This window comes from Anastrepha obliqua, chromosome 3 (assembly GCF_027943255.1).
Source record: "Anastrepha obliqua isolate idAnaObli1 chromosome 3, idAnaObli1_1.0, whole genome shotgun sequence".
In the NCBI taxonomy this organism is placed as follows: domain Eukaryota; kingdom Metazoa; phylum Arthropoda; class Insecta; order Diptera; family Tephritidae; genus Anastrepha; species Anastrepha obliqua.
In genome coordinates, this window is record NC_072894.1 from 120266802 (window position 1) to 120294733 (window position 27932).

Genomic DNA, 27932 nt, shown 5'->3' on the forward strand with positions numbered 1-27932 from the left:
TAGCAGGTTTACACATGCTTATTTGACTATTCGTTTGAATGTATTGATTAAAAATTGCGTTAAGTGTCATTAGTTTTAACCCCAATGAAATTACTTTGGAACATTGGAAAACAAATATTTTGTGCAAAATAAAGCAATAGAATTAAAAAATAAATGTTGCTAAATTCGTGACCTGACACTAAGAGCACTAAATGAGCTAACTGAATTTTTTTTTTTATAGTTAGTTGAAAACCTAGTATTGGCCGCTCTCAAATTTCGGACGATATTGCATGGTTATGGAAGGACCAAATAGGGGGAAAATTGATCAAACCGAAGGCACAATTTTTAAGTGATCTAGAACTTTTAGAACTGTATTTTTAGAAGTTAACCGATACACCGTTAGTAGTAAAGAAAAAGTTATTGGAAAACAGCAGCAATGCCACAATTGGCATAGATGTAAAAAGGTTGTTTTTCAAAAGTAGGATTCATTTAAAACATTTGAGTCAAGTTTTGAAGCAATACAAAAGAAAAGGTAAATAAAAAACTTTATAAAATAGCTACACAAACTAGTGAGTTTTATTTCAAATGAATTTTTTTTTTTATATTATTTTAGAAAATTTTGTTCCAAATATCATATTTTTGCTCATTTTCATGGGAAGCAATCCCATGGGTTTATGGAAGCCAACTATATTACTAACACGTATAAATCATTTCACATACGACTTGTCAAATAAGCAGGTTGTCAATGGCTGCCTCACATTTTTTAAAATATGGTGGACATGATAACAGTTTTCAAACGACTGACTGAGTGACGTAGAATTTTTGAGTCTTTAATTTCAAAACCTTTTCCACAATTTTTAACCGTGATTCAATAATAAAAGGTTTTATAAAGCTTAACAACTGCTTTCGGATGCTACTTAAGCCATTGATGGAATTTGGAAGTAAGGGAAAAGGGGCAGTACCTGAAAAGGTAGTAGGGTCAAGTGCCTAAAACGGTAGTAAAAAATTTAAAAAGGTCGATGCAAGTCATAGAATAATTTTGTTACTTTGTTAATGGTACTTAGTTATTTATATTTTTAACTTAACCCATCCCATGGATTTGTCACATTTATTAGTTTAGGGAAAAATAAATCCATTTCTTTGTGCGTAAAATTTTTGCGCAAATGGTTTAAAACTGTTTTATGGTCGATCTTCAAGTCCTGGGTGATGCTACGACTACTAGCAAGCCGGTCAACTTCGATTCTTTCTGTGATTTTTTTGACATTTTCTTTTATCAAAAATGCCTGAGCGGAATCGACGAAACCAAAATTACATGTAATTAGCAACATAAACACCATTCACAATTTCAGCGGCCTGGCTTGCATTTTCGCCTTTATTAAAGAAAAACTCTAAAATGTACCGAATTTTCTCTTTGTTGACTTCCATTGTTAACACCTTGTAACTCACAACTGAATGGAACAAACAAAAAACAACAAAAGAATTGTTTTAGTGTGAAATGTCAAGGTGACATAACTATAAACATAAACTATAAATTGTTTGATCGATACTTTATGAGATATCGGTCACTGCAGCCATCTGCCGAGAAAATAATGGATATCTTTTTCCCCATATTAATTACATGTCATCGGCATCTATATACAAGCGTCTAGTTACCGTGTTCTTTATATACTATAGTTCATGGCAGAGCTATAATTTAGTAGTTTCCCAAAATTTGCAATGATTTTTGACGTGATAACGTCTTATAATTCGATTTAACAGGCTGCACGCACGAAAAAATGTGTCGTTACCTTGCTCATTAGTGTTACCTTGCTCATTTGTCGTTACCTTGCTCATTGCCGTTACCTTGAATGAACTGCTAGCGAAAGCGCGGAACGAACGACAAAGCAAACGAACGGCAACGTTCGACATCTTGCTCTCTCCTACTTAAGTGAGCGTATATATGTATGTATATGTGCATATGTACATATATAAATTCACGTATTTGTATTTGCATATGCCTTCTTATTGATTATTATTAATTTGATTTACTTGAAGAATTTAAAATAAAACCAAGTTTGTTAATAATACCTGTTGTTTTAATGTTATTATTATTAATTTTTTTATTATATATGAAGGAAAAAATGTATGGTAATATTTACCATATACCTTATAAGATATGTTGTATACTAATATATGTATATAAACATACATATATGTACATATACAATTTCGCGCAATTTTCAAAAAGAAATCTATATGTAAAGATGCATACAAGTCATATGGACATATCAAATATACGAATCTATTCCGTACGCAAGCAAATGTAAGCTAATGTGCTTGAACTGCAAGCGAGAGCGCGGAACGAACGACAAAGAGCACAATCGGCCCCTGCGTTCGGCAACGTTCGACATCTGGCTCTGTCCTACTTGAGTGATCATATATATGTATGTATATGTATGTACAGGGTTGGCCATATTAAACTGACCCATTGAGTAACCCTATAACTTTTTACTGTAATTTCAGATCAGCTAATGACATACCGCGTTGGAAGCGTCAGTCGAAGGAGATTTATACCATGAAACAGTACACCCCAATAGAACGCGCTGAAATTGTTCAGCTGTACATTCAAAATTCCTTCTCGATTGTAAAAACGCAACGTGCGTGGAGAAAAAAAAATAAAGTGAAAAGTGCGCCGTCAAAGAACGCAATCAAGCAAATGCACAAAAGATTTTTGTCTTCCGGCACTGTGGCTAATACCCGACGTCCAAATAAAAAGCGGCCAAGACGATCTAACGAAAATATCGCGGCTGTACGAGCCAGTATCGAGTCATCGCCGCGAACGTCAGGTAATCGTCGTTCTGCTCAGTTGGACATCCCTCGGACCACTCTACGACGTATCATTCGTTTGATGCCAATTTTGTCGTCCGAATGGCCCAAACTGATGAGGATTTTTGGCATCAAATCATTATGAGTGATGAGGCCCATTTCTCCTTGAACGGAACCATAAATAAGCAAAATTGCGGTTTCTACGCCACTGAAAACCCTCAAATTATTGAAGAGGTACCTCTCCACGACCAAAAAGTTACAGTCTGGTGTGGCATTTGCGCTGATATGGTCATTGGGCCGTTCTTCTTTGAAAATGGTCAACACCAACCATTGACCGTCAATCAAGAGCGTTATCGGGCCATGATAACCGATTTTGTGATGCCGATTGTTCGTGAAAATGGTATGGAGCACTTCTGGTTTCAGCAAGATGGCGCACCACTACACACAGCACGAGCCACCGTCAACTTATTGAAGACTTTGTTCCCTGGCCGTTTGATATCAAAAAGCGGCGATTTTGACTGGCCGCCACGATCACCGGATTTGACGCCACCGGACTTTTTTCTTTGGGGCTATTTGAAATCTAAGGTTTACGTCAACAAGCCAAAGACACTAGGCGCACTTAAGGCCAATATCCGACGGGAAATAGCCGCCATATCGGCCGAGACGCTGGCCAAAACTAAGGAAAACGCCGAAAAACGGGCACATTACGCTATACGAGCTAAGGGCGACCACTTGCGCGATATCATATTCAAAAAGTGATGTAAACGAATCTCCTTGAACTAAATTAAATGTTTTTCACAATGAAACACAAAAAAATGTTTCTTTTTCCATATTTTTTTAATAATCACATGGGTCAGTTTAATATGGCCAACCCTGTATATGCGCATTTGTATATAAATTCACATATTTGTATTTGCATATGCCTTCTTCTTGTGTGCATGGTAATGAACCAATTCTCTGTTGAGAATAGGACGATGATAGGAAAAATAGGAAATGAAAGGGAGTGTTTCAAGTGTAATGTGTCTTGAGAAAGACAAATCGTGGTTGATAATGCCTCTAAGTGTTGTTGACTTATTAACGTCTGATGCACAATCGAAATTGAAGATATCTTTCATGAATTTGATAAATGTTTCGTCATTTTTCACGTGTAACTTCACCTATTCCATTGCAATTCCATTTACCTCCTCCTCTATATCCATACAAAATATCTATCAAACAAATAAAATTAAAATTTTGTTTTGAAAATTGCAACCATTCCATCAATATTTTCTTATGACGTTGTCACGTTAAACTATCGTCGGTAAACCGACTTTACAGACAACCTCTTTTTTTTTTTTTAGATTTTAGAAAGATAAATGTCCTAAATCTCACAGCTCGTAATTTGACAAACAATTGTGATAACCAAAACCATACACAAATAAAATAAAACTTACGTTTCCACGACAGTCGGTTCTACGTTACCAAAACGACCCGGATTTATATCCGGCCAAGGACTGTCACTCCAGCAGCATTCCCCGTATGTACATAAGTATGGGGAATATTCATGCTGTTGTTGTAGCAGCAACAAAACAACAACAACAAAATAATACTTAGTATTTTCATCTTGATTCTTGGATTTTAACAATTTCTGCAGCTTCCGGTACGTTTAACAAAAACTTTTCTATCTTCTAATCTTTCTACAAGTTTCCCACAAAAAAAGATATTATTACCCTCTCAGAAGACACTTAGCAAGAGTGAAAACACTTAGCAAGAAAAAAAGAAAAAAAATGTTTATCTCATCCCGTCCGCTAATCATACACTTTTAGAATTGATGTGCAGAGTTTTTAAAAATGTGATAATCTTAAATTTAGTACATATTTTATTTTAGTATTTAGAATTATTATTCTTGGTTTGTGGCTTTGGATTAACGTTTCCATTGATTTCCTTAGAAACGTCAAAAACTCAAAACTTTTCGGAAATTGTTTAGAAACCGCTTCCATATTTGAAGGAGCGGATTTAGAAAATACTAACAACATATTTACATAATAGATTCTGACTTCCATTGGGGCGGACTCTCTTTTTTCAATATTTATAATATTTGTAAAGTTGTCATTACTTTATTTGTGTTTGCAGTCGTTTTCTGTAGGCGATTGAGTAGTAAAGACCTCTCTCGACGAAAACAACTAACACTCACCATCATGCCCGTCCTTGGACGATGAGGCGTCCCTTTGAGTTTTTGAGAGAAAGATTCTGCGGAAGATTTTTGGGCGTTTGCTTTTTAGTGTCGGCGAATATCGAAGGCGATGGAACAATGAACTTTACGGTGACATAGACATAGCGCAACGAATAAAGATACAGTGGCTTCCCTGGTTAGGTCATGTCGTCCGAATCGTTACAAATGCTCCGACTCTGAAAGTATTCGATACTGGTGTTAGCAGAGGAAGAGGGAAATCTCCTCTGCGTTGGAAAGATCAGGTGGAGAAGGCTTTACTTAGTGTGTGCAACTGTCGCCGGGTAGTACGAGAAAGAAATGGCTGACGTGCTTTGTTAAACTCGGCCAAAATCACGTAAGCGGTTATCGCGCCAATCAAGAAGAAGTCGTTTTCTGTACATTCTCCATATTTTGGAATGGAATTGATGAGGAAGTTTTGTGTAATTCAACAATCAATTCGTTTCTTAGCTGATAGGGTTGATTGCAGTATTTTAAAAAAATTTGTTTTCTACAGAACTGAAAGATGCGAAAGTCACAACAAAGCAGGATGGGCAAAAAATTATTGCCTGCCAACTTTTTCAGCACAAGTTTTCACTTCTATGCTTTCGAGTAATTTTTCTTTAGAATTTGCTCTGATATGAAAAGTAGCTTTTCGAAGAAGAAATAACGGATTTAGTAAATTTCTTAAGATGGCCAATGCAGAATGAAAATTAAACATCTTACATCACCTATAATTATTGCTTCATAATTTTTAATTAATTAAAATTGTGGCTTCTATCGCGCTCACCATGAAGGAGTGGCCATACCTGACCTCACTGTCCGCCCACACACGGAGCCATATGCCTACCCAATGTAAAAATATTTCTTCTACCTAATATATGGTTTGTAAGTACGAGTATGTATTTTGAAGTTCCTTTTTTATGTTCTAAACATAAATGAATGTGAAAAAGTGTTACGTCTTAGAGTTTCGCAAAAAAAAATTTAACTGCCTAATTTTCATGCCGTCAGTGTCCTCTTACCGCTCTTAAAGTTCTGTTTTTCGACAAAAGTTTAATTAGACACAAGTTTACTTTAGTTTAAACATCCAACCTTGAGAAGCTCAACATAATTTAAAATAAATTATGCGCTCTCAGTCGGTTCTACGTTATCGACCCGGATTTGAGTTCGCCCAAATACTGTCACTGCAGCAACACTCTTCAAAAAATATATGGGGACATACTCATATGTATGTGCACCCTAAAAGAAATGGGCCTCCTATAAATAAATGTCTTGACACCCGAATTTCTCTCTTGTATTTCAAACATTTTTTCTCAGCTTAGACCACATGAATTCATATAGTGATTGACGTAAGTACGCAAGTATAGCTTGCTTTATTTATTTTACTATTAGTCACATACAAATACATACATATTTATATATTTTGATATACATACATACTTAAAATAGTATATAATTAACGAGCTTCTCTGACTGATTAACCGGTTATCTGAAACAGTCTAAAAGTATTATTAAAAATATTTAGCTTGTAAGTTTTCCCTCTTTTTTTGTGTAATTTTAGGCGTATATCATTTTGTTATATTAGTACAAGTGAAATTTAGTTTTGGATTTACTTTTCTTAAAAACCCGTATTTATTATAAATATGTAAAATATTCAATTCACATCACTCAGGCATTTGCACACCTAAATACAATTTTCTTATATTCGTCTGTTATTTATTTATATGTAAATATATATGTTTTGCAGATGTGTTCAGTTCAGTTTATTAAAAGAATTAAATTGTGAAATATCAAATTTTAAACTACTTAGCAATGAGCTATGATTCCAAAAAGTCTATAATTAATAATATTAATATTAGTGAAATAAATTTAAACAAACAAAAAAAAAACTTCATTTCTATTAGTCTTTTAAGGAGCTAAGTATTGGTGTTTTTAAAGTTAGACTTTCAATATGTAAACAAATAAAAAAGTCATAGCTATAAATAATTAAGCGATTTTATTTGTTATGATTCTCAGCAACGTACGTATGCAATGTTGTATGTGTTAGCGCTAACTATTTTGTGGCGCAAGTAAAATCGATTTTCTGACTTAGGTAAGAAATTAAAAAATCTTTAAAAAATTATAAAAACTTAACATAAACGTAACGAACAATATTTTTTAACCTTTCATATAACGTCGCTGACGATGTCGACATATCACCTCGGTTAACTTTCCATACAAAGCCCACACCTAAATACATATCATCTCTCCTTTTGCCTTTTGTTGCTTTTAACGTTTATCTACTTTCGCCAATGGCACTGAGAAGCGCGTACGCAATGAATGATGAGTGGTGTTGGCGGGCGCTGCTGTTGTTAAAGTAGTGGTGTTCGAGTTTTTGGAGGAGGAGGACTTTGGCAGTGTCGCTTCTGCAGAATTATTGCTACTGTTGTTGTTACTATGGCTAGTATTGGCAGTGCCAGCAATGGATTGACGCCTGGTTACCAAACGTTTTGGCAGTGTTGTTGACAAACTGTTGGCTGCAGTACTTGAGTTGGTGAAATGCCTGCCGCTGCTATTAGTAGAACTGTTGACACCTTCGGCCGACTGTCGCTGAGCGGCTGTGCGTGTTGTTGTGCCACCACTGACACCGCCACTGTTGCTACTACTGTTGGCATCTGAGTTGCGGTTGCGTTTGCTGGCGGGTTGTGGTACATCTGACATTTTTGGTGAAAGCAATAATGGAAGTAAGGCAATAACGTGGAAAAAATTTAAAAATTGTTGAAGGTTAAACTCATTTTTTAATAAAAAAAAATCTTTTTTTATTTAAAATAATAGCTTTATTTGGATAAATATCCGTTGGGTATATTTTTAGTGGCATTGGCCGACAATATTGTTTAGAAACAGTTTTTTGGCTTAAATTAGTTAATGCATTGATATTCGGAACAAAGACGATACTGAAGTTACAGGCAGGCTAAACGCGGTAGTTCAAAATCGTATGACACCGGGACAGCTGGACGTTAAGCGGAAATTTCGCTACTTTATTAAATATTTTCGGAGAATATCTTTATTGATTTATTTAAAAAATGTCTTACAGACTATTTAATACAGATATTTCCAGAAAAATAAACTTAATGAATAGGAAAAATGTAATTGAATGGTGATTAACTCTTTTGCATCACCGCTCGAAATGCGCGATGTACTCAAAATACCTTGCGTTGGCAAGGCTTTTACTGTTTGTTCTAATGAAAAAAAAAAAATTTTACAAGATTATCAAAATTATTTATTCTTCTCAAACTTTAATAAAAAAAATAATATATTACGAATTATTCCGTCGAATGATGCAAAGGGGTTAAACACTATTCAATTACATTTTTCCTATTCATTAAGTTTATTTTTCTGGAAATATCTGTATTAAATAGTCTGTAAGACATTTTAGGGATCCCATATTTAAGTACGTTGGAGGGATATCAAAGGGATCGCTTATTCAATGCTTAAAAATGTTATCATAAGAGATCTGTAACATAATTAAGAAGGTGTCAAAAACGAAAAATAAAGACAAAATAGATCTTCTATATCGCAGGAATATAAAATTAATAAGCAGGCTGCTTGAGGAGTACGAGGGAATGGGGTCACGAAAATGAAGTGAACATTTTTAATGCCGATAATAGGAAGGCTTCGGCTTGTTGATGCTCTAACAATCATTAGAATGCGAAATCAAGTAAGAATGCGAAATCAAGTAAGAATGCGAAATAGAATAATACAACATAATCAAGTACGAAATACTTGTTTATTTAGAGTGTAAGTCTAAAAAAAAATAAAGCTCGAATATTCAGCTGCTTACAATGCTTCAAGACGCATACAATATCCACAACACCACATTTGTCGACAATTGAGTGCTTTTAGAACTACTCATTTCGAATCGAATAAAATAAATTTAAAATAGCGGTATATTAGAAAAGACGGTATATTAAATTTTGAATCAAATAAACACACTGGATTCCATCAGCTCATATTGAAATTTCAAATCGAGTTTTATTTAAATAAGTGAGGATAAATAGCGAGGAAATAAGGGGTGGTCAGGAGGTATTTTTTCCATTTAGCATTTTTTGTTTGCGATCACGCACGACTACTATCAAACTAAATAGATAATTTTTTTTCAGTATTCATTGACATTTTATCATGGAAAGTCTTACGCCTCAATAACGACTTTTTGATGTGGGGAAATTAAAGCCCGTGATCTCCACAGCATTTGGTTCCAACAAGACGGCGCTACTTGCCATACAGCTCGTGAAACAATGGATTGACTGTGGCGTCGTTTCGATGAGCAATTTATCTTTCGCCTCGGACCAGTAGTTTGATTAGCCACCAAGATCATGTGATATCATATCTTTGGACTTATATTTGTGGTAGTATGTAAAGTCTCTAAATGCTTTGTGGATAAATTGGCTTCGATTGGGGCATTGGAAGCCAACATTACTAAAGTTATTCACGACATAACGACATAAGTCCACTAGCGAACCATTCAAAATTGGTGTTTACGGATGGCCGAATTAGGGATTATCTTTAATAAATTAATGTCATGAATGACACAAAAATTACAAATAGGGCCCTATCAATTTGAATTTTCATAAATTTAAATCTCAATTTAAAATCCGATACCTCTAAATTGATCACTCTTTATATTTAATTACATAGTAATAATAAAGTGTGTATTTTCATTCACGATATTAGTCTGAGACGTCATAGGCGTATCCATCTGGGCCATGCGAATTGAATTGTTTTCATCGCTCAATATGGAGTGCTTTTTATACGAATTCGTCCTAGAATTTCAAGTCTTGCCTCAACGAATTTTCGTTTTAAAGGTGACTTAGAATAAATGTACATATTTTTTATATTTAGATGCAGCACATTTGCTTAGGATGAAAAATTAGAAGAAACTCCAGTGACGGGCATTTCTCTAAGCGCAGAACGTTTGTGGTCAGAGAAACTTTGGGGTGATGGCCTATGAGCTCATTTCTTGGGATGCCTTTTACACTCAAGCCGCAAAACGTTTTTACAACACACTGTGATCTACTTCACACACAAGCTACTTCTGATCACAAGCGAAATCACAGATTCTAAGATCTAAAATGCTTTGTTTTTCAATTTCATTGATGCGTTTCAGTGAACCATGTTCAAAAAGTATAAAACTATCTGAACGGAACCTTAATTAGTTTTTAACTGAGTAGCAGGATAAAAAACATTTTAAAAAATCTACTATCAAAAACAAAAATTTACCGCTACTGAATTCAGATGCTGCTTGAGTTTTTAATTATTCGCAGGAAACATCAGCACTAATTCATTGTTTGGCTTAAGGGGGTATTCTAGTGTAGAATTTTGAAAAAATCGAAATTTTTTTTGCATATTTTTAAAGTTTAGATATTTATCGGTTCCGATCCGTGTTGTCTAAAAACTTGAAACGCGTTTTTCTGAAAATTACATTTTTCAAACGTTTGACATGATATCTCAAGTTCTACTGGACCGATTCACTTGAAATTTAGCGCGAGTCTTCTCAATACATGCCTATCTCTATTGTACAAATTATTATTTTAACAAAATACATTTTTTTTGCTATTTTTTTTTTAATTCAGAAATGTCCAAAAAAGTAAGAAAAAAATGTACTACTTTTCCGACAGCCGTAATTTAGCAAAAAAAAATTGTTTCCACTTTTTCTTAGTTAGTGCAATAGTGGCATTCATTTAAATTAAAAATCTTCTTCATTTTTTTGTTTCAGATCATTGCAATGGTGACAAGTTTAGCGCCACATCCAACAAACAGCTTATACAATTTTCAGTTTTTAATTTTTCGAATTTTTTTCATGTATTGTTAAAAGATTACTAAATGTCTGGTAAAAAAAATAAATAGTAAAAATATTTTTGTTTTTTTATTTATAGCACCCGCAAAAACATGTCAAATTCGTGGCTCTACACTAGAATATCCCCTTAAATAACGGAAAATTGTACAATAATTATGTAATAGCTGCTCATCAGCGAAGCTATCATTTGCAGACATATTTACTACTGTAAATACAGTAGAATTATAAAATAAATCTATACCTCTACAAGTCTTAAGACTTAAAAAAATGTTAAGTTTATAAATATTCGCAGCACTCGCAAAGTTTCATGAAAAAAAATTTTGCAATATGGATAAGCGTTGATTTTCCACTTAACGTCTTTTACTTTGACTCATAACTGCTTTAATGAGAAGTATTTTTCGAATGCTTTGAATGCTCTACAACTTCTAACATTTCTTAGAAACGAGAAACATCTGAGTATGTTTTAGCAAAAAACAAAAAAAAATCATTTAAAGAAACATATTTAGTAGCGAAGTTTTAGAGCTCTGAAGGTGAATTTTTCTTCATTTATTATTGAAAATCTTTATTTAAATGCTGTGAAATAACACATTGCATATGTTTCTCTTTCACTTAGTATGTTCAGTAATATTTGTATACAGGTATTTTTTTATTAGGTTCTACACTCTACGACCCTGAATTTGGGTTGGTATTGACCTGATGTATGCATATTTTAGCAATTTCTAACTCAAAATATTTTTATATTTTTTTATTAGGTTCTACACTCTACGACTCTGAATTTGGGTTGGTATTGACCTGATGTATGCATAGTTTAGCAATTTCTAACTAAAAATTTTGACCTAATACGACTTGATTGAAAACGGTTACGTAATCTGGCCGATAAGCTATGATGTTTTTTCCTTATTACAGTGCAATTGGCAATAAAAAAATATTTTTCTCACTTTTAACCGTTTTGAGTTGTAAGAAATATTTGTTAACATACTATATAGCAGCTGTATGCAGCAAATAAAGTATTTATTACAAAATAACTGGTCTCATGCTAATTTTTACAAGCAAACTTGTAAATCTCATACCCTGCATCTTTACATTAACGATTTATTATTATTTTTTAACTTTTAACTTTTCTTAGTTATATTCATGTTGCGTATTTTAGAATCGAACAATTCCTTTACATATTCAAAAACTATTACTACATATAGTTCCATGTGGCATCTTCAATGTTAAACAAATTTGTAATGCACTTAATGGATAACTAGAAATTAACTTCATTACAATCAGTTACTCTATTCTTTAGTGAGGTGAGTTTGTAAACTTTTTTAAGCATTCGCTTAAAGCTGTCAATACAATTTAACTATATTATCAAATAGAGCATTTTCAGCTTCAGTAGTGGTGGCTACTGTGGCGACTGAGGTTATAGTTGATGCTGTCGTCACATCATTACGCAGTTCGGCCTCAAGGTCATCATCGCCATCATCATCATCATCATCCTCCGCATGAATTTCAACAATATCACGTTCTTTAGAGTCAATATTTAAGTGATTTAAATTGATAGCAACCTTATCATTATCATTTTCATACAAACTATCGATTTCGCATATGGCTTCATAATTAGCAGGAGTTTCGCGCAATTGACTATTTGACATATGTCGTAGCGCGTTGCTAGCAGTAACGACTAAATTATCACCATTACACTCTTCCAACGCTTCACTATTACTATCTGCGCCAACACTTCCTCCACATTCAACGCCAACGCCTCCTCCTTCCACATCTTCAATAGCTGCAAACATTTTTAAGAAAAAAAGACCAAAAGAAAGCAAAAGAGAAAAAAAAAACGCGCACGATTTCAAATTTTAAATTTGTGGTATTAAAATTGTTTAAATTTTTGTGATTTTTGTTTTTCTTCTAAGGCAGCGGCGCTAAGTGGTGAGTGGCGAATGTTGTATGGGCGTATGTGGCATGATGTGAAGTGGTGATCGACCGATAGAAAATGAGCGCAACATGATTTATTGGTTTAGATTTATTAATAATAGTTATAATAGCAATAAAAATTACGTTTAAAGATTTAATACATTAGAAGAACGAGTAACCACTAGTAAAAAACAACAGATATGAGAAAATTATAAAAATAAAAAAAATTGAATTAAAGAAATTAAATAAAAATAGAATAAATACATCTATGTAAGTAAAAGGTTTTATATCCAATATTTTATAATGAGGATGTACCGTTATTTTGATGAATATGAAGATAATGACAATATAGCTTGTATTTGTTTTAATAAAATCCATATTTGATTTTATGTTCAATGACTGAACTTGATGTAACGTAATGCGATGTGGCCAAAATGACTTTGCATAATAATGTTTTATGACAATAAATGTTATTTACAAATGTCGGCGGTTCTTCAAATATTTATGTATAATAAAAGTGTATCAAAAACAAAGCAAAAAAATGCGCAAAACTAAAATTCTAAAAGAGTCACACTGTACAGTGATGGTCAGATAAATATTAACACCATTGTAATTGTCGCCAATTTTTTACCGAATTTTGTTTTATAAAAAATGCAGTTAAGCGTAACACCACTCTAGATTTTTGAAATCGATTTTTTTGACTTAAAGACCTTACAAACAATATGAAGACGAGACCCAGTGTGAATTGTCCATATGACGAATCTAAAAGACTGCAGATAATTCAACAGACCAGACTATTCCGTTTTCGTTTTTGCCGACAGTCGCTTTTACATTACCGGAACGACCCACCCGAATAAAAATCCGGCTAAGGACTGTCACTTCAGCAGAATTATCCAAAAACATTCACCAAGGTACACTGAATAACTAGTAACAGTCGAACAAAAACAAGAAGAGCAATGTTTTTTTTTTTCTTTCTGTCCTTAAAATGTCAAAATATGTAAGCAAAAATTTACAATTTATAGTAATTTAAACAACATTTGACGATTTCGAGATCTTGACTATCATAAAAAAATTGTTTGTTAGTTCTTTATGAAAACCTATATAACAACAAAAATAAAGCAACGCAGTACAACCCATTCGATTAAAGTTATACATAAGCTGAGAACGATGAACTTTATCAAATCGTCCCCTTAGTATAACAATAGCCTATGTGCTCATAGGCTATTATTTTTTTATTGAATTTTTGGATTCTCCATCGTCGATTTTATATGTGGTCAAAATTTTGTCAAATTCTAGTTCCACAAAGTGGGTCAAAAAGTCAGTCAAAAAATAATAAATATTTACAGACATATCGAGATTTGAGTGAGAGCTACTTTCCACAAAAAGTTTGAAATTCATTTTCTCAAAACATCAAAAAATTTATAGGCTATTTTAATACTAAGGGGACGACATGCTTTGTTAAAATCAGTGTGAATGGCATCGATTTGAAAATTATTTTCAAAGCCATAACAAAACATGAGTAGTAAATTCAAATAAATCCAATAGGATGAATGAGTCGGTAGAACTTGCCGACAGGGAGGACCTAAAGCTGGCAAATAAGCTGTTCCATGAAAATCGTGGAGGCTCCTGCCGTTCACCAGAAAAAAGAACATCACATCAAATTTCCTGTCCTAAATGAATCGACTCTTTAACTCTCCACAAAGCGAACTACCTTAGTATCAACCTTGACAAAACGCTCACTTGGAACTCTCATCTTGAGAAAGTTACTGCAAAAGCCACAAGGGTTTTCTATGCCTGTACAAGGCTTTTTGGAAAAACATGAGTTCTCAGCCCCAGAATGACTTCTTGGACATTCACTACAGTTAAACCTATAGGCACTTCTGCTGCCATAATAGGGTGGCCCAAAGTTAAACAACAAAAGGCGGTAAATGATCTCAACAAATTGTAGCGCCACATCTGCGTCGGTATAACAGGAGCAATGAAAACATGCCCAACTGACGCATTAGGTGTGCTCCTATGCATACCACCGCTTCCCAACTTAATTGAAAAAGAAGCACATTTAAGTGCCTTTAGACAAAAGGCAACTCCGACCTAAAAAGTGGGAGATATGAGAGGACATCTAAAGATTTTAAAATACTTCCGACACACTCTCATTCTCTTCAGAAACTTCCAAGTTCTCATTAATCAAGGTTGGAAAACTAAGTCTATCACCTTCAAACGCGGATCCCAGATATGGTACACCGATGGATCCAAATTAGAAGATGGTAGAACGGGCCGCACAGAGGAATTACTGATAAACTACGTTTACTTGGTAGAGTGGACTTAAAACTATTAACTGGTTACTTCACAGGCCATTGTAGCCTGGCCTCTCTGAGACCATCATCTGTCGATTCTGTGAAATGGGCATTGAAATGTCTTGCACTAGAGAGAAAACTGCTACATCACCTTGGTGGTACTGCTGTAACTCCATATAAACTATGGAACAATAAACCACAGAATGTACTAAAATTTTTAAAAAGCCTCAAAATACACAATACCTCAGCAGGTTTTGCACAATAGATCTACTTGGGTTGCAGTGCGCAGTAGCCTAATAACAATAATAAAATAGGACTACATTAACAAAAAACGTATTGGAAGTGTTGCTGACAAAACACAGTAAGATAGAACTCCAGTATTTCATTGCTTCGAAAATTTTCAGACAATAAGCTCTACGTTACCAGAACGACCCGGATTTATATCTGGCCAAGGACTGTCACTCCAGCAGCATTCCCCAAACATTTAAGGGAAATGTTTATGCTGTTACAACAATTCTTTTCAGAATGAATATACATTGTAGTCATAGAAGGGCAATTTGCAGTAGCAGTGAAAAAGCAGTAAATATTACAAATTTAAAATGAGTTTGCATTACCAGTAAACATTTACGGGTAGCTAAAAAAATTGAGAATTGGGATCCCCCTGACAACACAAACGTGTAAGGTCGCGCAATCCTTCTGGCCACGTGTGGACCGGAGGCGCTCGGGCGAGCTTCTGAGGCTGACAAAATATCAGCTCTCTAATCTAGTGGATTCTCTCACAGGACACAATGCGCGAGGAATGCATGCTGTGAGACTTGGAATCACCTCGAGTCCTTTTTGCGCTGGATGTATGGAGGATGAGGTGGAATCATCTCAGCACCTTCTCCTTAGCTGCCCTGCTCTGGCGGGGCTAAGATCCAGGCATCTTGGCTCTTACTTCTTTGCCACGCCTGCTGATATAGCTGGCGCTGATATTAAAAATCTGATTAATTTCATCAGCAGCACGAAGCGGTTGACGCAAACATAGTCATCGCTCGTAATCCGCATGCTCCTAACCATCCCATCACCATCTCTCCCCGCCCTCTCCCTTCATCCCATCGGTCTTTCCCTTTCCCTTTCACCTCACCTCCTTCATAATGGTATCACAAAGGACGAATCTTTCTTCGTCCAATTCTGCTCACTCCCTGGGCAACCATGCCAACCTAACCTAACCTAAAAAAATTGCAGTAAAAATATTTTTTTTTTACTGATTACTGTGAAAAATTGCATTACAAATATTTTTTGACTGATAACTGAAAAAAGTTGCAATAAAAATATTTGTTTACTGATTACCAAAAGAAATTGCAGTAAAAATATTGATTGTCTGCATGACAACGCCAGGCCACGAGTTGCTAAATCGGTCCAGAAATATTTAGAGGGACTGAATTGGGAAATCTTGCCCCACCTGCCGTATTACCCAAACATTACATCTTCGGATTACCATCTGTTCCGATTAATGCAGTCAGCCCTACTTGGAGAGCGGTTCACTTCTTACGAGAGCATCGCAAACTGGCTCAATGAATGGATCAAGTCAAAAGAATTTTTCGTCAGAGGAATCCGTATGCTGCCTGAAAAATGGAGTCAAGTTGTAGCTTCCAATGGCACACACTCCATATAATGTCGTATATTATTTAAATAAATAAATAATTCGTAACTTTAGCTAAGAAAGGACGGAAACTTATTCCCATACCGAATAACTGTTTCAAAGAATTTTCGCATTTTCTTATTCAATCTAGTGGTTGGGTATTTATTTGTAACTACCAGTAACTATTTTCAGAAAAAAGTAAATATTTAAATTTTAAATTTCCCAGGTAGTTTCATAATTACTTAATAATTACATAATTACAATTTACTTTTTTGTTTTTGTAGCAAATTACATTTGTTGTTGTTGTTGTTGTAGCATAAACATTCTCCATACTTATATACGGGGAATGTTGCTGGAGTGACAGTCCTTGGCCGGATATAAATCCGGGTCGTTTCGGTAACATAGAACGGACTGTCGTGGAAACGAGATTACATTTGTAATTTTACTTGGTGGTAAGCTATTTTATTATTTGCACTTCAGTGAATGCACCAACTTATAAGCATTTTTTTCCCTTCACAAAGTATCTGTCCGACTGTGAAGAATTTTTAAAAAGACTATTTCGAAGATTAGCTCTGCCGCCTTAACATGCCTAAAAAAACGCTCTAAAACGGTACCCTCGCCTTCTTCCCATACTCCCAAAATATATTGTTAAAGTTAGGAATTCTTTCAGCCGCAAGAGTGATGTTACGCGTTAATGGAGTCCATTTCATTAGGCTCAACTAAGTATTTTTACACATTTTTCCTCAAATAAGCGTATATAAATGAGTTACGTATGTAGAAATAACTTTAGAGAGCATTAAAATTGGTAAATCAGTAGTGCTCAAAATTTTTTAGAAAATTACAAAAGAAAGTGTATGAAAATGAATGGAATAAGAATAAATCAAATGCGCATTTTTCTTTATTTTTAAACTCTTTTAGTTTATATATTATTGTGATTTTGATAGCACTCTCGTGACCAACTTACCTTTTATAGACAGTCTCCGTTTAGCCGCTTGCACACGTGATTCTGCAGTAGCGGCGGTATTTGTTGCTGCGGCACCACCACGTTGTGGACGCTCGCTGGTATGAATTTCTTTTCGCTCATTTTTTGCATCGCGATCCGTCGCCGACGTGACTGCCGCAGATGTAGCCGTGCTACTTCTCCTACTCGTGTGGGTTTCACTGCGCCGCTCACGCTTTTCAGTACTTCCGTTAATGTCAACGTTACTCGCGACAGCATTAGAGGTAGGCTCTTGATCGTCATCTACTTGAGATACTGTCTTTTTGGCAACACCTTTGCTACCGCTACTGCTGATCAATTTATCAGAAGCACCGCTACCATTAAGACAATTTTGCGGGTGCATACTGGCACGCTTAACAGCTGTGGCCGAACGCTTTGAAGGTGGTTGCATTGGTTTATTATCCGTATTCTTGTTGCCACTTGTAGCGGTGCCTCCAGCATCGGTGACGACACCTAACGCCTCGGAAGTGCTTGCAGTCATCGCCGGTTGCTTTTGTGGCGATTTAAGCTTTTGTTCATCTTGCTTATGTATACCCACTTCCAGCCAATACTTCAGTTGCGCCTCACGTTGTTTGGACATCATCTCTTGCCCCTCGGGATATTTGCTTAACATGCCTTGAAGCTTTTGTACCGTTTTATAGACAGTTTCTGGTGAAACTAGCCCATAATCAAATAGTGAACACATATGTAAGATAAAATTACGGTACAGATTTTTGCGTATAACCTCGTGGCCATTACAATCTAAAAACATTTCGCAAGCTAATGGCAACTGACAATCGCCGACATAACCATGTTTCATCACATGTAAATTCCACAATTTCATCAACTCTTTTTCCCCTTCGTTCACATCGGAGAACTCATCAATCATTTGAATTGTTTTTTGCCGTAGCCAAAGTGGATCACTTTCGCCTTCGGAATCGATATCAAGTTCTTTCGGATGAACAGGCAAACAAGTCTCAGTATGGTGGTAAAGCCTGTTAAGGAGCAGCAAAACTTTTAAACTCATTGCATATTGTGAAAAAAGTAACTACCAACCTATTGTGGCCCGTAATATAAGGTCGCTGATTGCTTAAATCGTCTTCGTCTAGCACCAGAAACTCATCTAGACACGTCTTTTGTCTACGCGGACGGCACACCAACAAATTTGTCACCGTCGTTCGCCGCACTGGACCACAAGTTCTCGCAAAAGAACAGCCTGACGGTCCTGCCAAATCATATGGCGAACCCGCATATGAACCATCATACGAATCATTGATTGTCACGTCGATACGCGCACCATTCCCTGCCGGTTGATAAGTAAAGTTGAAACGCGCATGGCACAACTTCAAATGCTTAAGTAATGCATACAAACGCAAACAATCCAGACCACACCATGGACATATTACCTCTTGTGTGTATTCAGTTTGTTGCCTCGTATTATTACTGTACAAAAAATTATAAACTATTTGTATCTTCTCCGCTTTTACAGGCGGTAGAGCAATTCCACTTTTGCCACTGTTACCACTGCCTTTAACGCAATTATTATTGTGATTAACGTGTGCGCCCAATGTGGCGCAACCATTCAAGGGAACTTCAACACCATTGGTTAAACTTTTTTGCTGATCATTTTTTGCCTCATTTGTGTTATCAGAAAAGTTTCCATATAAATGCAAATCTTTTGCTTCAATACCCTTAGGCATTTCATTCGCTGACCAGATTAAACGAAACTTGAGCGTTGGAAATTGATTGAATACGTCGAATTTCATCGAGAGTGGAATGTAATTGTCTGGCAGTGTCTCCCAAGTTCGTTTCTTTGGAGAAAAAGATTTTATGCTCGTCGAATTGAGTTCCTGCATCGCCGCCTCATAGTCCCCCTCAGGAATAAAGCATATATTCTTCTCAAACACTATTAATTCGCAGCCATAAATTTTTGTACTTAGTTTGCCACGTTTACAAGGGGTCTCTGAATAAGATGGATTTGTTAAAGTGATGGAATGGCATATAATGATATAAATTTACGTATGTTAATTACAAAATATAAAAATTTAAATAAAAATTGGCATTTAAATAAAAATTAAAAAGTTAAATAGAGAATTTTTTGTATGTTGAATTATACAACCGATATCAACATATGAATATATAATATAATTAATAAAAACAAAGTCGATCAGGTTCTGTAATTCACTTCTGAGTGAATTTAATTGAAATTCATATTGCAAAATTTTAAATAACAAATAAAATAATTTCGTTTATTGATATTTGCACTTACCACCGTTTTCATTATTCTCATCATTTGTTTTGGTATCAAATTTTGGTAGGACTTTAATACGAAATAAAAGTTTATAGATAGTGTGTTGATCGCCCAAAGGGCACATGGATTGTACCGGAATACTGATAGCAGAGAAGTGGCCAATATCATCATGCGGATTATATACAACGTCTGAACTGTAACTCTGCCATAAAATATATACAAATTTAATACCAATCATGAAAAATTATTATGGACAATTTCAGAATTACCATCATTTCCTGAAAATCCGATGTGCTATCCTTTCGCTTATTTTTCGTTATTTTGTACAGGGTAGCTTCGACACAGACCGCGTCACCAGCATTCCACCATTGATCGCTGCAAGCACTTTTATCGAACAAACCATTGTAAATGATATTTAGGTATTTCTTTGATATGGATTCCGTTTTCTGAGTTATTTGCTGTAAAATGGAATTAACTTTGAACGTCGCACGTTTTTTATTGTTTCGCGACATACGGTCCTTCATGTAACTCAGTGTTCGATTCAAGAAGATAGGCTACAAAAAAGAAAAAAATATTTATCAGGCTGGAAGATGTACCTATAATCAGATAGTACTTACACTTGTGCTATGGCGATTGCGTAAAAACCGATAAATCTGTGTTGGTTCTAAAAATATTTTGTATTAAAATAAAAAAATTTAACAATTTTTTTGTAACAAACTTTCAAAAGCCTGTAAAAAGAGTTCCTGCTCCTGTTGGTGGCCATTGAGTTTTGCATTATCAACGTTCGTAGATGCAGTATTTGCAACGACTGCAGATGCAGCAGCAGCTGTTGCAGAAGGCACTCCACCTCCAGTACCAGTAGCATTTCCGTTAGGAATATTGTTCACAGCAGCTGCCGGCGCCGCTGATGCAGTGTCTTTTTCGCGTTTTTTCGCCGGAGCCATTCTCCGTTTGGTAATTTTTTTGCAGAATTTGCACTGTGAACTCTTGTAATATGAGAAGGAACGTTGGATCACAAGTTGTTAATTTTCTGCTGCTCACTGTCTCTGTTTTCGACGCTACCCTTGCCGTAGTAAAATACGACAATTCACGCTACAAATTTTACCCTTGATTTACTCCCTCACTCGATTTCTTTTAATTAATCACATTCAATTTAGATTAATATTCTAATATCGGGAGAAAATATAAGTTTTTCATATGCTAAAGTTTTTCACGGTTTCCTATTGTAAATGAGAGGGTATCGGCGCGAAATTTTCACACACAAGGCGTACAAACTCTTCCTCTTCAAACATACTTCCTCTTCATAATTACTTACACCAATTCACAATTAATAGAAAAAACTCTGGCTAATTAGCATTCAACCCGAAGTATTTTTAAAAAAGTTAAACAAATATTTGAAATTGATGGACTTTCTTAATTAATAGATAGTCGTTGTCGTTTTTGTGTAAAACTAAACAAGTAATCTAGTATATTTTCTTCATATTATTTATTATTAATATGCACCTAAGTGCATTTCTTGTATGACACAGGTTGGCAACTTTGTATTTCTAATATTTCCTATTGAATTCGCTTGGTTTTTCGATTTTTGACATTGTTGTGAATTCGCTAGTCATAGAACTCGTGTATTCTGTACTTTCTTCAATTGATCCACAACTGTTTTAAAATAAATTATTTTGAAGGATATATTCAGAACTTTCTGGGAAAATGGATAAAAACAGCGCAGCGTTGGTGAAGAAATTGCAGTCTGAGTTGGACGCCTATCAAAATTTGCAAAAAAGTAAGTGTTCGCCGGTTGCATTGCATTCTTACAATATATATATATAAATATATAATTTTAAATGTTCCTTTGTGGTAGCCTGCGTAAAGCTTGTGAAACAGCGTACACTTCTAGAATCTCAGCTTAATGAGAACAAGTGTGTGCTTGACGAATTAAACCTACTCGGCCCCGATAACAAAGTTTACAAGTTGTATGGGCCTGTCCTTGTGAAACAAGATCTGGAGGAGTCACGACAAAATGTTGGTAAACGTATAGAGTATATTTCTAAAGAACTGAAAAGTTCTAACGATACTTTGGAAAATATGGAAAAAGATATGACAAAACACCGCGAGACAGTGCAAAAGCTGCAACAACAATATCAGGTGGCTGTGGCAATGAAGTGAGAATTAGTAAATTACGTCTACAACAATTAAGCAGACATATATAAACTGAAACAAAACAAAATATGTCCACTGCAGAGTACAGCAATGAGGAAGGGTGTCATTGTTCGATTTACAATTAATCTAAGAATTTTATTTAATGCATAAAAGTAATTCTAACCTACATACATAAAAGTGTTTTTCTGGTCTCGGACAACTTGCATTTACTACATCCGCCCAAAGACTTTTACTTCAGCGTTCCGCAATAATTTTACTGAAGTCTATTGATGTTACAATTACAACATTTTTAAAAGTGATGGTCGTTCTCTAGCAAATCGAACCTATATTCCAACCACGGATTTATACTATTGTTCAGGTTATCAACACTGACATACTCAACATTTGTGCGACATGTGAAAATATCCCGCACGACACGAATCACCTATTTATATGTGTCCTTAAAATCACTCCCTTTGGGCCTACCCCGTTGAAACGCATGATCATGGTGCCTATCGTTAGATGATTTAGATGAGCAACGGCGACTATACCATACCGACAGGGCTTTATGAGCTGCTACAGCAACATCCCTTACCACGAAACTCACATATGGGACTAATTATGAAATATATTTCAGATTAAAGGAAAGTGTACACATAAGGACGAGTTTTGACTACTTTTTTTTTATAAAAACAGCACATATGCCAAGCACTATATAAAGCAAACTTGACAGATTTTTATAAAATAAATCTTTTTTTTAGGTGTTGCATAAAAAAAATCCAGCATTCATTGAATAGACTAAAAAGCCTGAAATTTTAAAATTTTGCTTGTAGTGTTATTTTTTTTTTTAATATAGACCCGCAAAACAAAAAAACAAATAGTTAAACCTTGACAATATATGGTTAATATCCTTTGCTAGTACTATGGCATCGAAATACAGCTACCAGATGCAAAATTGTAACTAATTGTTTTCCACTGCCTTCCATTCGATTCAATTTTATCGATTAAAATTTACTTTATTTATTTATTAGAATTAATATAAAAAATAATACAAGAACGAGTACTAGCTGCCAGGGCCTACAACTCGATATATAACATTAGGACAGTTAGATAGAACAGTCTGTGTTATTATTAGGATTAAATCATATTAGATAAGTTACAATCTTTCAAAAAATATTTAAAGCCGTTATATTGGTGGTAGAAACAGTAGCCAGTAAAGCAGACGGTTTAGTGGATTCGAAATGTTTTTTTTTCTGACACTTTTGGCATTTTATTTTTCTATATGGTTATTTTGCATATAGTATGTGGGTTGTCATTGACTTAACCCTTTTTTTACTTTGTTTTTTTTTTTACTCTCAAAATTGAAAAGTAGTTAATTTTAAAACAAACAGCAATTATTAAAAAAAAAACTAAAAATAATTCCGAACACTTGTTGAAATAATTATAATGTTAAGACTGAATAGATTGTTTTTCTTTACTTTACAGTACCGATATTCATGCAAATGGCTTAATACATTTGGTGTATATTACATTTCTTCTCACGTTGGCATCTATGTATATATATAATGTACATATATATTTCTATGGAATTTTGTTTATATAACGTCTGTACCGCAAATTACTCTTTGGTTTGCTGTCGCTGGCGTGTTTAAACGTCATCTATGGTTTAAGCGTAAACACTAGTTAAAAAACTTGTCAAATTCCAAACATATATCATAACTTAAACCAATCTTTCGCACGGTATTTGAGTTGGGTTTGCATGTATTTTAATTTTAAATGGTGGCAATAGTGTTCATCTACTTGATTTTTTCTCTTTTGTCTGCCCGCGTCTAAAATTACTATAGGGTTAAATAAAAGAGTTACAGTATAAGCCCAATTTCCATCAAACACTCAGTGAAAAAAGTTGACAATTCTCTCAAAACGTCTCATTCAAAACCTGGAAACGTATAAACGTATTACTCATCTGTTCTGAAGTACACGTCATTTGAAAAATTAGGAGTGTTCGCGATGCAAACAACTTATACTTGAATTCGTTTACGCAAAAACTTGCAAGGATAGAGTCAAAGTGATAGCATTCGAGCAACAACATTTTTAAAATTAGAACTGTCAAGGGAAAGGGAGTAAAAGAATAGAATGAATGTCAAATGGATAAAATTAGTTTCTCGGGCATTCACAACGTCATTCCCTTTCACTGACATTTCCTAAAATAAAGGCGAATTTAACAAGCAACCAACTTATCCCATAACCAGGCGAATTAAGTATCTACGGTGGCGCCATCAAAAATCAGTTACTTTATTTTTCGCGTTTTTGACAAGTCTTACGTCAGCTCCCTTCGCAATACAAAACAAATAAAAGTAGGAGAAGTTAAATGTTTGTGAAAATCCAGTGAATGGTTTGGTAGTATTGGGATAGAAAAATAATAGAAATTTATTTGCATTTACAAAAAATATTTTAAATAAGTTAATGGAGAAGAAAATTGCATTAGAGCAATTAAAGCAGAATAAAGATTTAGTTATTTTTATTTTATTTTTCAATCTAATCGTCAAAAACGTTCTGAAAATACGTAAAACCAGTATTTAGAATAGCAACAAGTGTTCTTCAAGGAGGTAATTTTTTCACCATTTAATTTTTTTCTGTCATTTTTACGATACGACTTTTTTCATTATTATTCAACGTTTGTTAGCTCTACTTCTTTATTTTGTTGCACTCTTTCGTTTGCTAATTTCAATGAATTTTTGAGAAAAATTAGTTCGTAATTCATGTGGTCATTGAGGCTGAACTTCTTAGAAATTAGGTAATTAGCTGTCTAAATTTTTTAAGGTGAATTACGTAATTGGGAGGGTAATTGAGAAGCGAATTTCGAATGAGACGATTAATTACGTGACGTAGGAACATACGAGTTTTTAATACAGGATCTAAGATATAGGGCTGCCTCAATGGGTCCTTTTTGTCATTTGCGGCAACGCATTTTACTAACATGACGTGTAAAACGTACTGTGATGTCACAATGAAAGTATTGCCGCATATAAACAAAAAAAACAGCAGATACTCTTTTCGTGAAAGCATGTATCATATTTCGAGGTGTATAAACAGGTTTTTGTTGGTTGTGAAATATATTGTAAAATTAATCCTTATTGAAGCGAAAAAGGATTTCAATGAAATTTATGGTAGTCGTAGACGGTGGATACGATCACTTGGTTAAGCCTAACCTTTTTTTAAAGCTTTTATCCAAAAGATAAGTGTGCATTTGAATGGACTCAATTTACTTAAATTTCGTCTGTTTTCTGCATTTAATTTGATATAATAGAAAACACCATCGATACAAATTCGCGCGACACAAAATTGTTCTTCTTTAAATAGTTGGCAAATTCGTCGCTGTTGCCGTACGAGAAAAGTAGAAAGTTGCCAATTTTTGTGTATTCCGGCATGGCGTACGACGGTGGAACGAACACAATAAAATCAAAACATAATTAAGTTATTAAAATATTTTTATTTATTTATTTAAAAGAGTAACAGTTATCAATAACTATTCCACTTACCTTCGGCTTACACCTGGTATACCATTTAAGAGACTTTAATGGCTTTTGAACGATTAGATGAATACCCTCACTATATTTACAATTGCACGCATATTTGTATGCATATAATTAAAATGATTTATTCCAATATGGCAAGATTACATTTTGACAAGTAGGGGAAAATATTCTATTCTCTGATTATTATTTGATTGTGCCACGCAAAGACTTCCCAATAAAGTAAGAAAAAGTAAGAATAGCTAATTTTAAAGGCAAAATAATAAAGTCTATAATCAACAAACAAATTATCACTTTCTGCATCAGATCAATAAATTGGTTAAAATATTTTAACTGCCTTTTGTCTGAGACATCATTTGATATGGGTTCAAGTCATAGTGTAGAGGTACCCGGAGGTGGCACTGAAGGATATCATGTATTAAAGGTGCAGGACAATTCTCCTGGCCAGAAGGCAGGTTTGGAAGCATTTTTCGATTTTATTGTTGCCATAGCTGGTACACGTCTTGATCAGGATAATGACATGTTGAAAGAATTGCTGCGTCAAAATGTTGACAAGCCCGTGAGATTAACGGTGTACTCAAGTAAGACGCAAACAGTGCGAGAGCTAATGTTGACTCCAAGTAAAAATTGGGGCGGACAGGGTTTGTTGGGTGTGAGTATACGCTTTTGCTCATTTGAAGGAGCGAATGAAAATGTCTGGCACATTCTTGAGGTGCATCCCAATTCGCCGGCAGAAATCGCTGGGCTGCGTGCCTATTCGGATTATGTTATTGGGGCAGATGCCATACGCCACGAAAATGATGACTTATTTACATTGATTGAAACACACGAACAACAACCACTTAAAATGTATGTATATAATATTGATGACGATGCCTGCCGTGAGGTGACAATTAAGCCAAATAGGAATTGGGGAGGAGAGGGAGCGTTGGGTTGCGGCATTGGCTATGGGTACTTGCATCGTATACCAGTGCAAGCAGTGGGTTCAATCGCCAAAGCACCAACTACAATCGAACCAGTGAACACTCCAACTATTGCAGCTACCACCATACCACCGACAACAACAACAGCAACACCTCTTATCGCACCAACACTGCCTTACGTCCCTCCTTTAACGAACACCTTTAAGCAACCACAAAGTACTGACGTGTCGGACAACACCGCAGTTTCCACAGCAACTTCACAACAGCCAAGTGTTTTTCAAACATACTTCAATCCTGATGCTTTGACAAGTACTGCAGGTAGTAGCGCATTTGACGTGGCAGACAAGCTGGCAAACCCAGCACATAGTCAAACAGTAGCAGTAACGGAGCAAAAAAGTAGCGAAATGAATAAAGCAATGTTTCCCACAACTCCTGCTGCTCCTAATTCACAATCAAATCAGTTCTATGTTTCTAATTTACCGCCACCTGCAAACTTATTCATACCCGGATCACATGAGCAACCAGTGTCCGCAGCCGCCGTAGCCAATACCACAATCGGAGCCTCGCAGTTGCCATATCCCCAGGCCACATTACCTCCACCATTCGTTTCTACGGCTACGGTACCAATGTATTCAATGGCATCTCAGCCCCAACAATACATGACAGCACCACAGGCACTATCATATCCAGCAGCGCAAACTGTGCCCACTTATCCACAAGTGCAACCAACAGGCGGGCTCTACCCGACACAGCCAACACCTATGCCACCACAAATGTTTGCACAACAAGTTGCACCTGAATCGAATACACCTGCTAGCGGAGCATCGGTACCGCCTGCAAATGTCTCGTCAACAACCATGTCACATATGCAATCTATCCAACAAACGTTTGCTAATTAGTTACACATGTAGTAAAGTAAATTTTAATATATTTGCCTTCTTTATTTTGAACTTTTTGTTTTATATGTTTTTATGTATTTCTTTATGCTTTTCGCTTATTGTATATCATGGTATATTATTCTTTATGCTATTTTAACAAGCAAAATTTGACTACCAATAATTAGTAATAATGTATTAAATACGAGTTATTAAATTTATATGGCAATGTGCAAAATAGATACGAAACCTGGTAAAAATTGTTTGATTGCGAAATAGTAAACATATGTATGTAATCGTATAAGATTGATGCAGTTTCATTTTATTTATGATTGTATTTATGTTGGTGGATTGGTAGTTCTTGGTAACGGATATGTTGTTGTTGTTGTAGCGGTTCATCAAGCTCTGTTTCCTGTACGGTTTATTCACCGATTGTCATCGTCTATATCATCTAACGATAGACTCAGGTGTCATTCTGCTTCGAAGAGTTGGGCCCAAATTGAGAGCGGGGTTAGGTGAATGGGTTTAAGGGGGCATGTGAATAGGTGGTTAATATCGTGCATGTCGAAGATATATTGAGTATGTCGGGGTCGATTCGGGATAAGTAGAG

The 27932-nt window shown here is 35.1% G+C and overlaps 3 protein-coding genes and 1 long non-coding RNA gene across 5 annotated transcripts; 3 read left to right on the plus strand and 1 right to left on the minus strand.

Moving 5' to 3' along the window:
- Positions 1-6316: 6316 nt before the first annotated feature.
- Positions 6317-21123, minus strand: LOC129240576 (polycomb protein Su(z)12). 2 transcript variants are annotated; one of them, XM_054876478.1, is made up of 7 exons: positions 20577-21123; positions 20476-20522; positions 20128-20412; positions 19877-20060; positions 18664-19570; positions 17593-18602; positions 6317-7665 (listed from the first exon to the last, which is right to left on the minus strand). In XM_054876478.1, the coding sequence occupies exons 1-7, from the start codon at positions 20800-20802 to the stop codon at positions 7241-7243; spliced, it is 3084 nt and encodes a 1027-aa protein (XP_054732453.1). In that variant the 5' UTR covers positions 20803-21123; the 3' UTR covers positions 6317-7240. The 2 variants fall into 2 exon arrangements, with proteins under 2 accessions (XP_054732453.1, XP_054732452.1); XM_054876477.1 differs by lacking the exon at positions 6317-7665 and adding an exon at positions 11445-12579.
- Positions 16794-17441, plus strand: LOC129240577 (uncharacterized). Its single transcript, XR_008582084.1, has 4 exons — positions 16794-16854; positions 16913-17080; positions 17150-17238; positions 17299-17441. It is a non-coding gene; the product is annotated as an uncharacterized LOC129240577 (long non-coding RNA).
- A 320-nt stretch (positions 21124-21443) lies between the features above and the next one.
- Positions 21444-22178, plus strand: LOC129241009 (probable prefoldin subunit 6). Its single transcript, XM_054877127.1, has 2 exons — positions 21444-21635; positions 21714-22178. The coding sequence occupies exons 1-2, from the start codon at positions 21563-21565 to the stop codon at positions 22016-22018; spliced, it is 378 nt and encodes a 125-aa protein (XP_054733102.1). The 5' UTR covers positions 21444-21562; the 3' UTR covers positions 22019-22178.
- Positions 22179-25682: 3504 nt separating this feature from the next.
- LOC129240565 (Golgi reassembly-stacking protein 2) lies at positions 25683-27647 on the plus strand. The gene has a single exon (XM_054876465.1). The coding sequence runs from the start codon at positions 25886-25888 to the stop codon at positions 27344-27346; it is 1461 nt and encodes a 486-aa protein (XP_054732440.1). The 5' UTR covers positions 25683-25885; the 3' UTR covers positions 27347-27647.
- The last annotated feature ends 285 nt before the right edge of the window (positions 27648-27932 follow it).

What these genes read in the sequence shown, in the direction of transcription:
- LOC129240576 (XM_054876477.1), bottom strand. Translation starts at nt 20,802, where the DNA reads ATGGCTCCGGCGAAAAAACGCGAAAAAGACACTGCATCAGCGGCGCCG. An exon ending in TGAGAATAATGAAAACGGTG is followed by an intron (nt 19,571 to 19,876) that starts GTAAGTGCAAAT and finishes CATCTTATTCAG; the next exon opens with AGACCCCTTGTAAACGTGGC. An exon ending in TATATTACGGGCCACAATAG is followed by an intron (nt 18,603 to 18,663) that starts GTTGGTAGTTAC and finishes GCTCCTTAACAG; the next exon opens with GCTTTACCACCATACTGAGA.
- LOC129241009 (XM_054877127.1), top strand. Translation starts at nt 21,563, where the DNA reads ATGGATAAAAACAGCGCAGCGTTGGTGAAGAAATTGCAGTCTGAGTTG. An exon ending in CTATCAAAATTTGCAAAAAA is followed by an intron (nt 21,636 to 21,713) that starts GTAAGTGTTCGC and finishes CCTTTGTGGTAG; the next exon opens with CCTGCGTAAAGCTTGTGAAA.
- LOC129240565 (XM_054876465.1), top strand. Translation starts at nt 25,886, where the DNA reads ATGGGTTCAAGTCATAGTGTAGAGGTACCCGGAGGTGGCACTGAAGGA.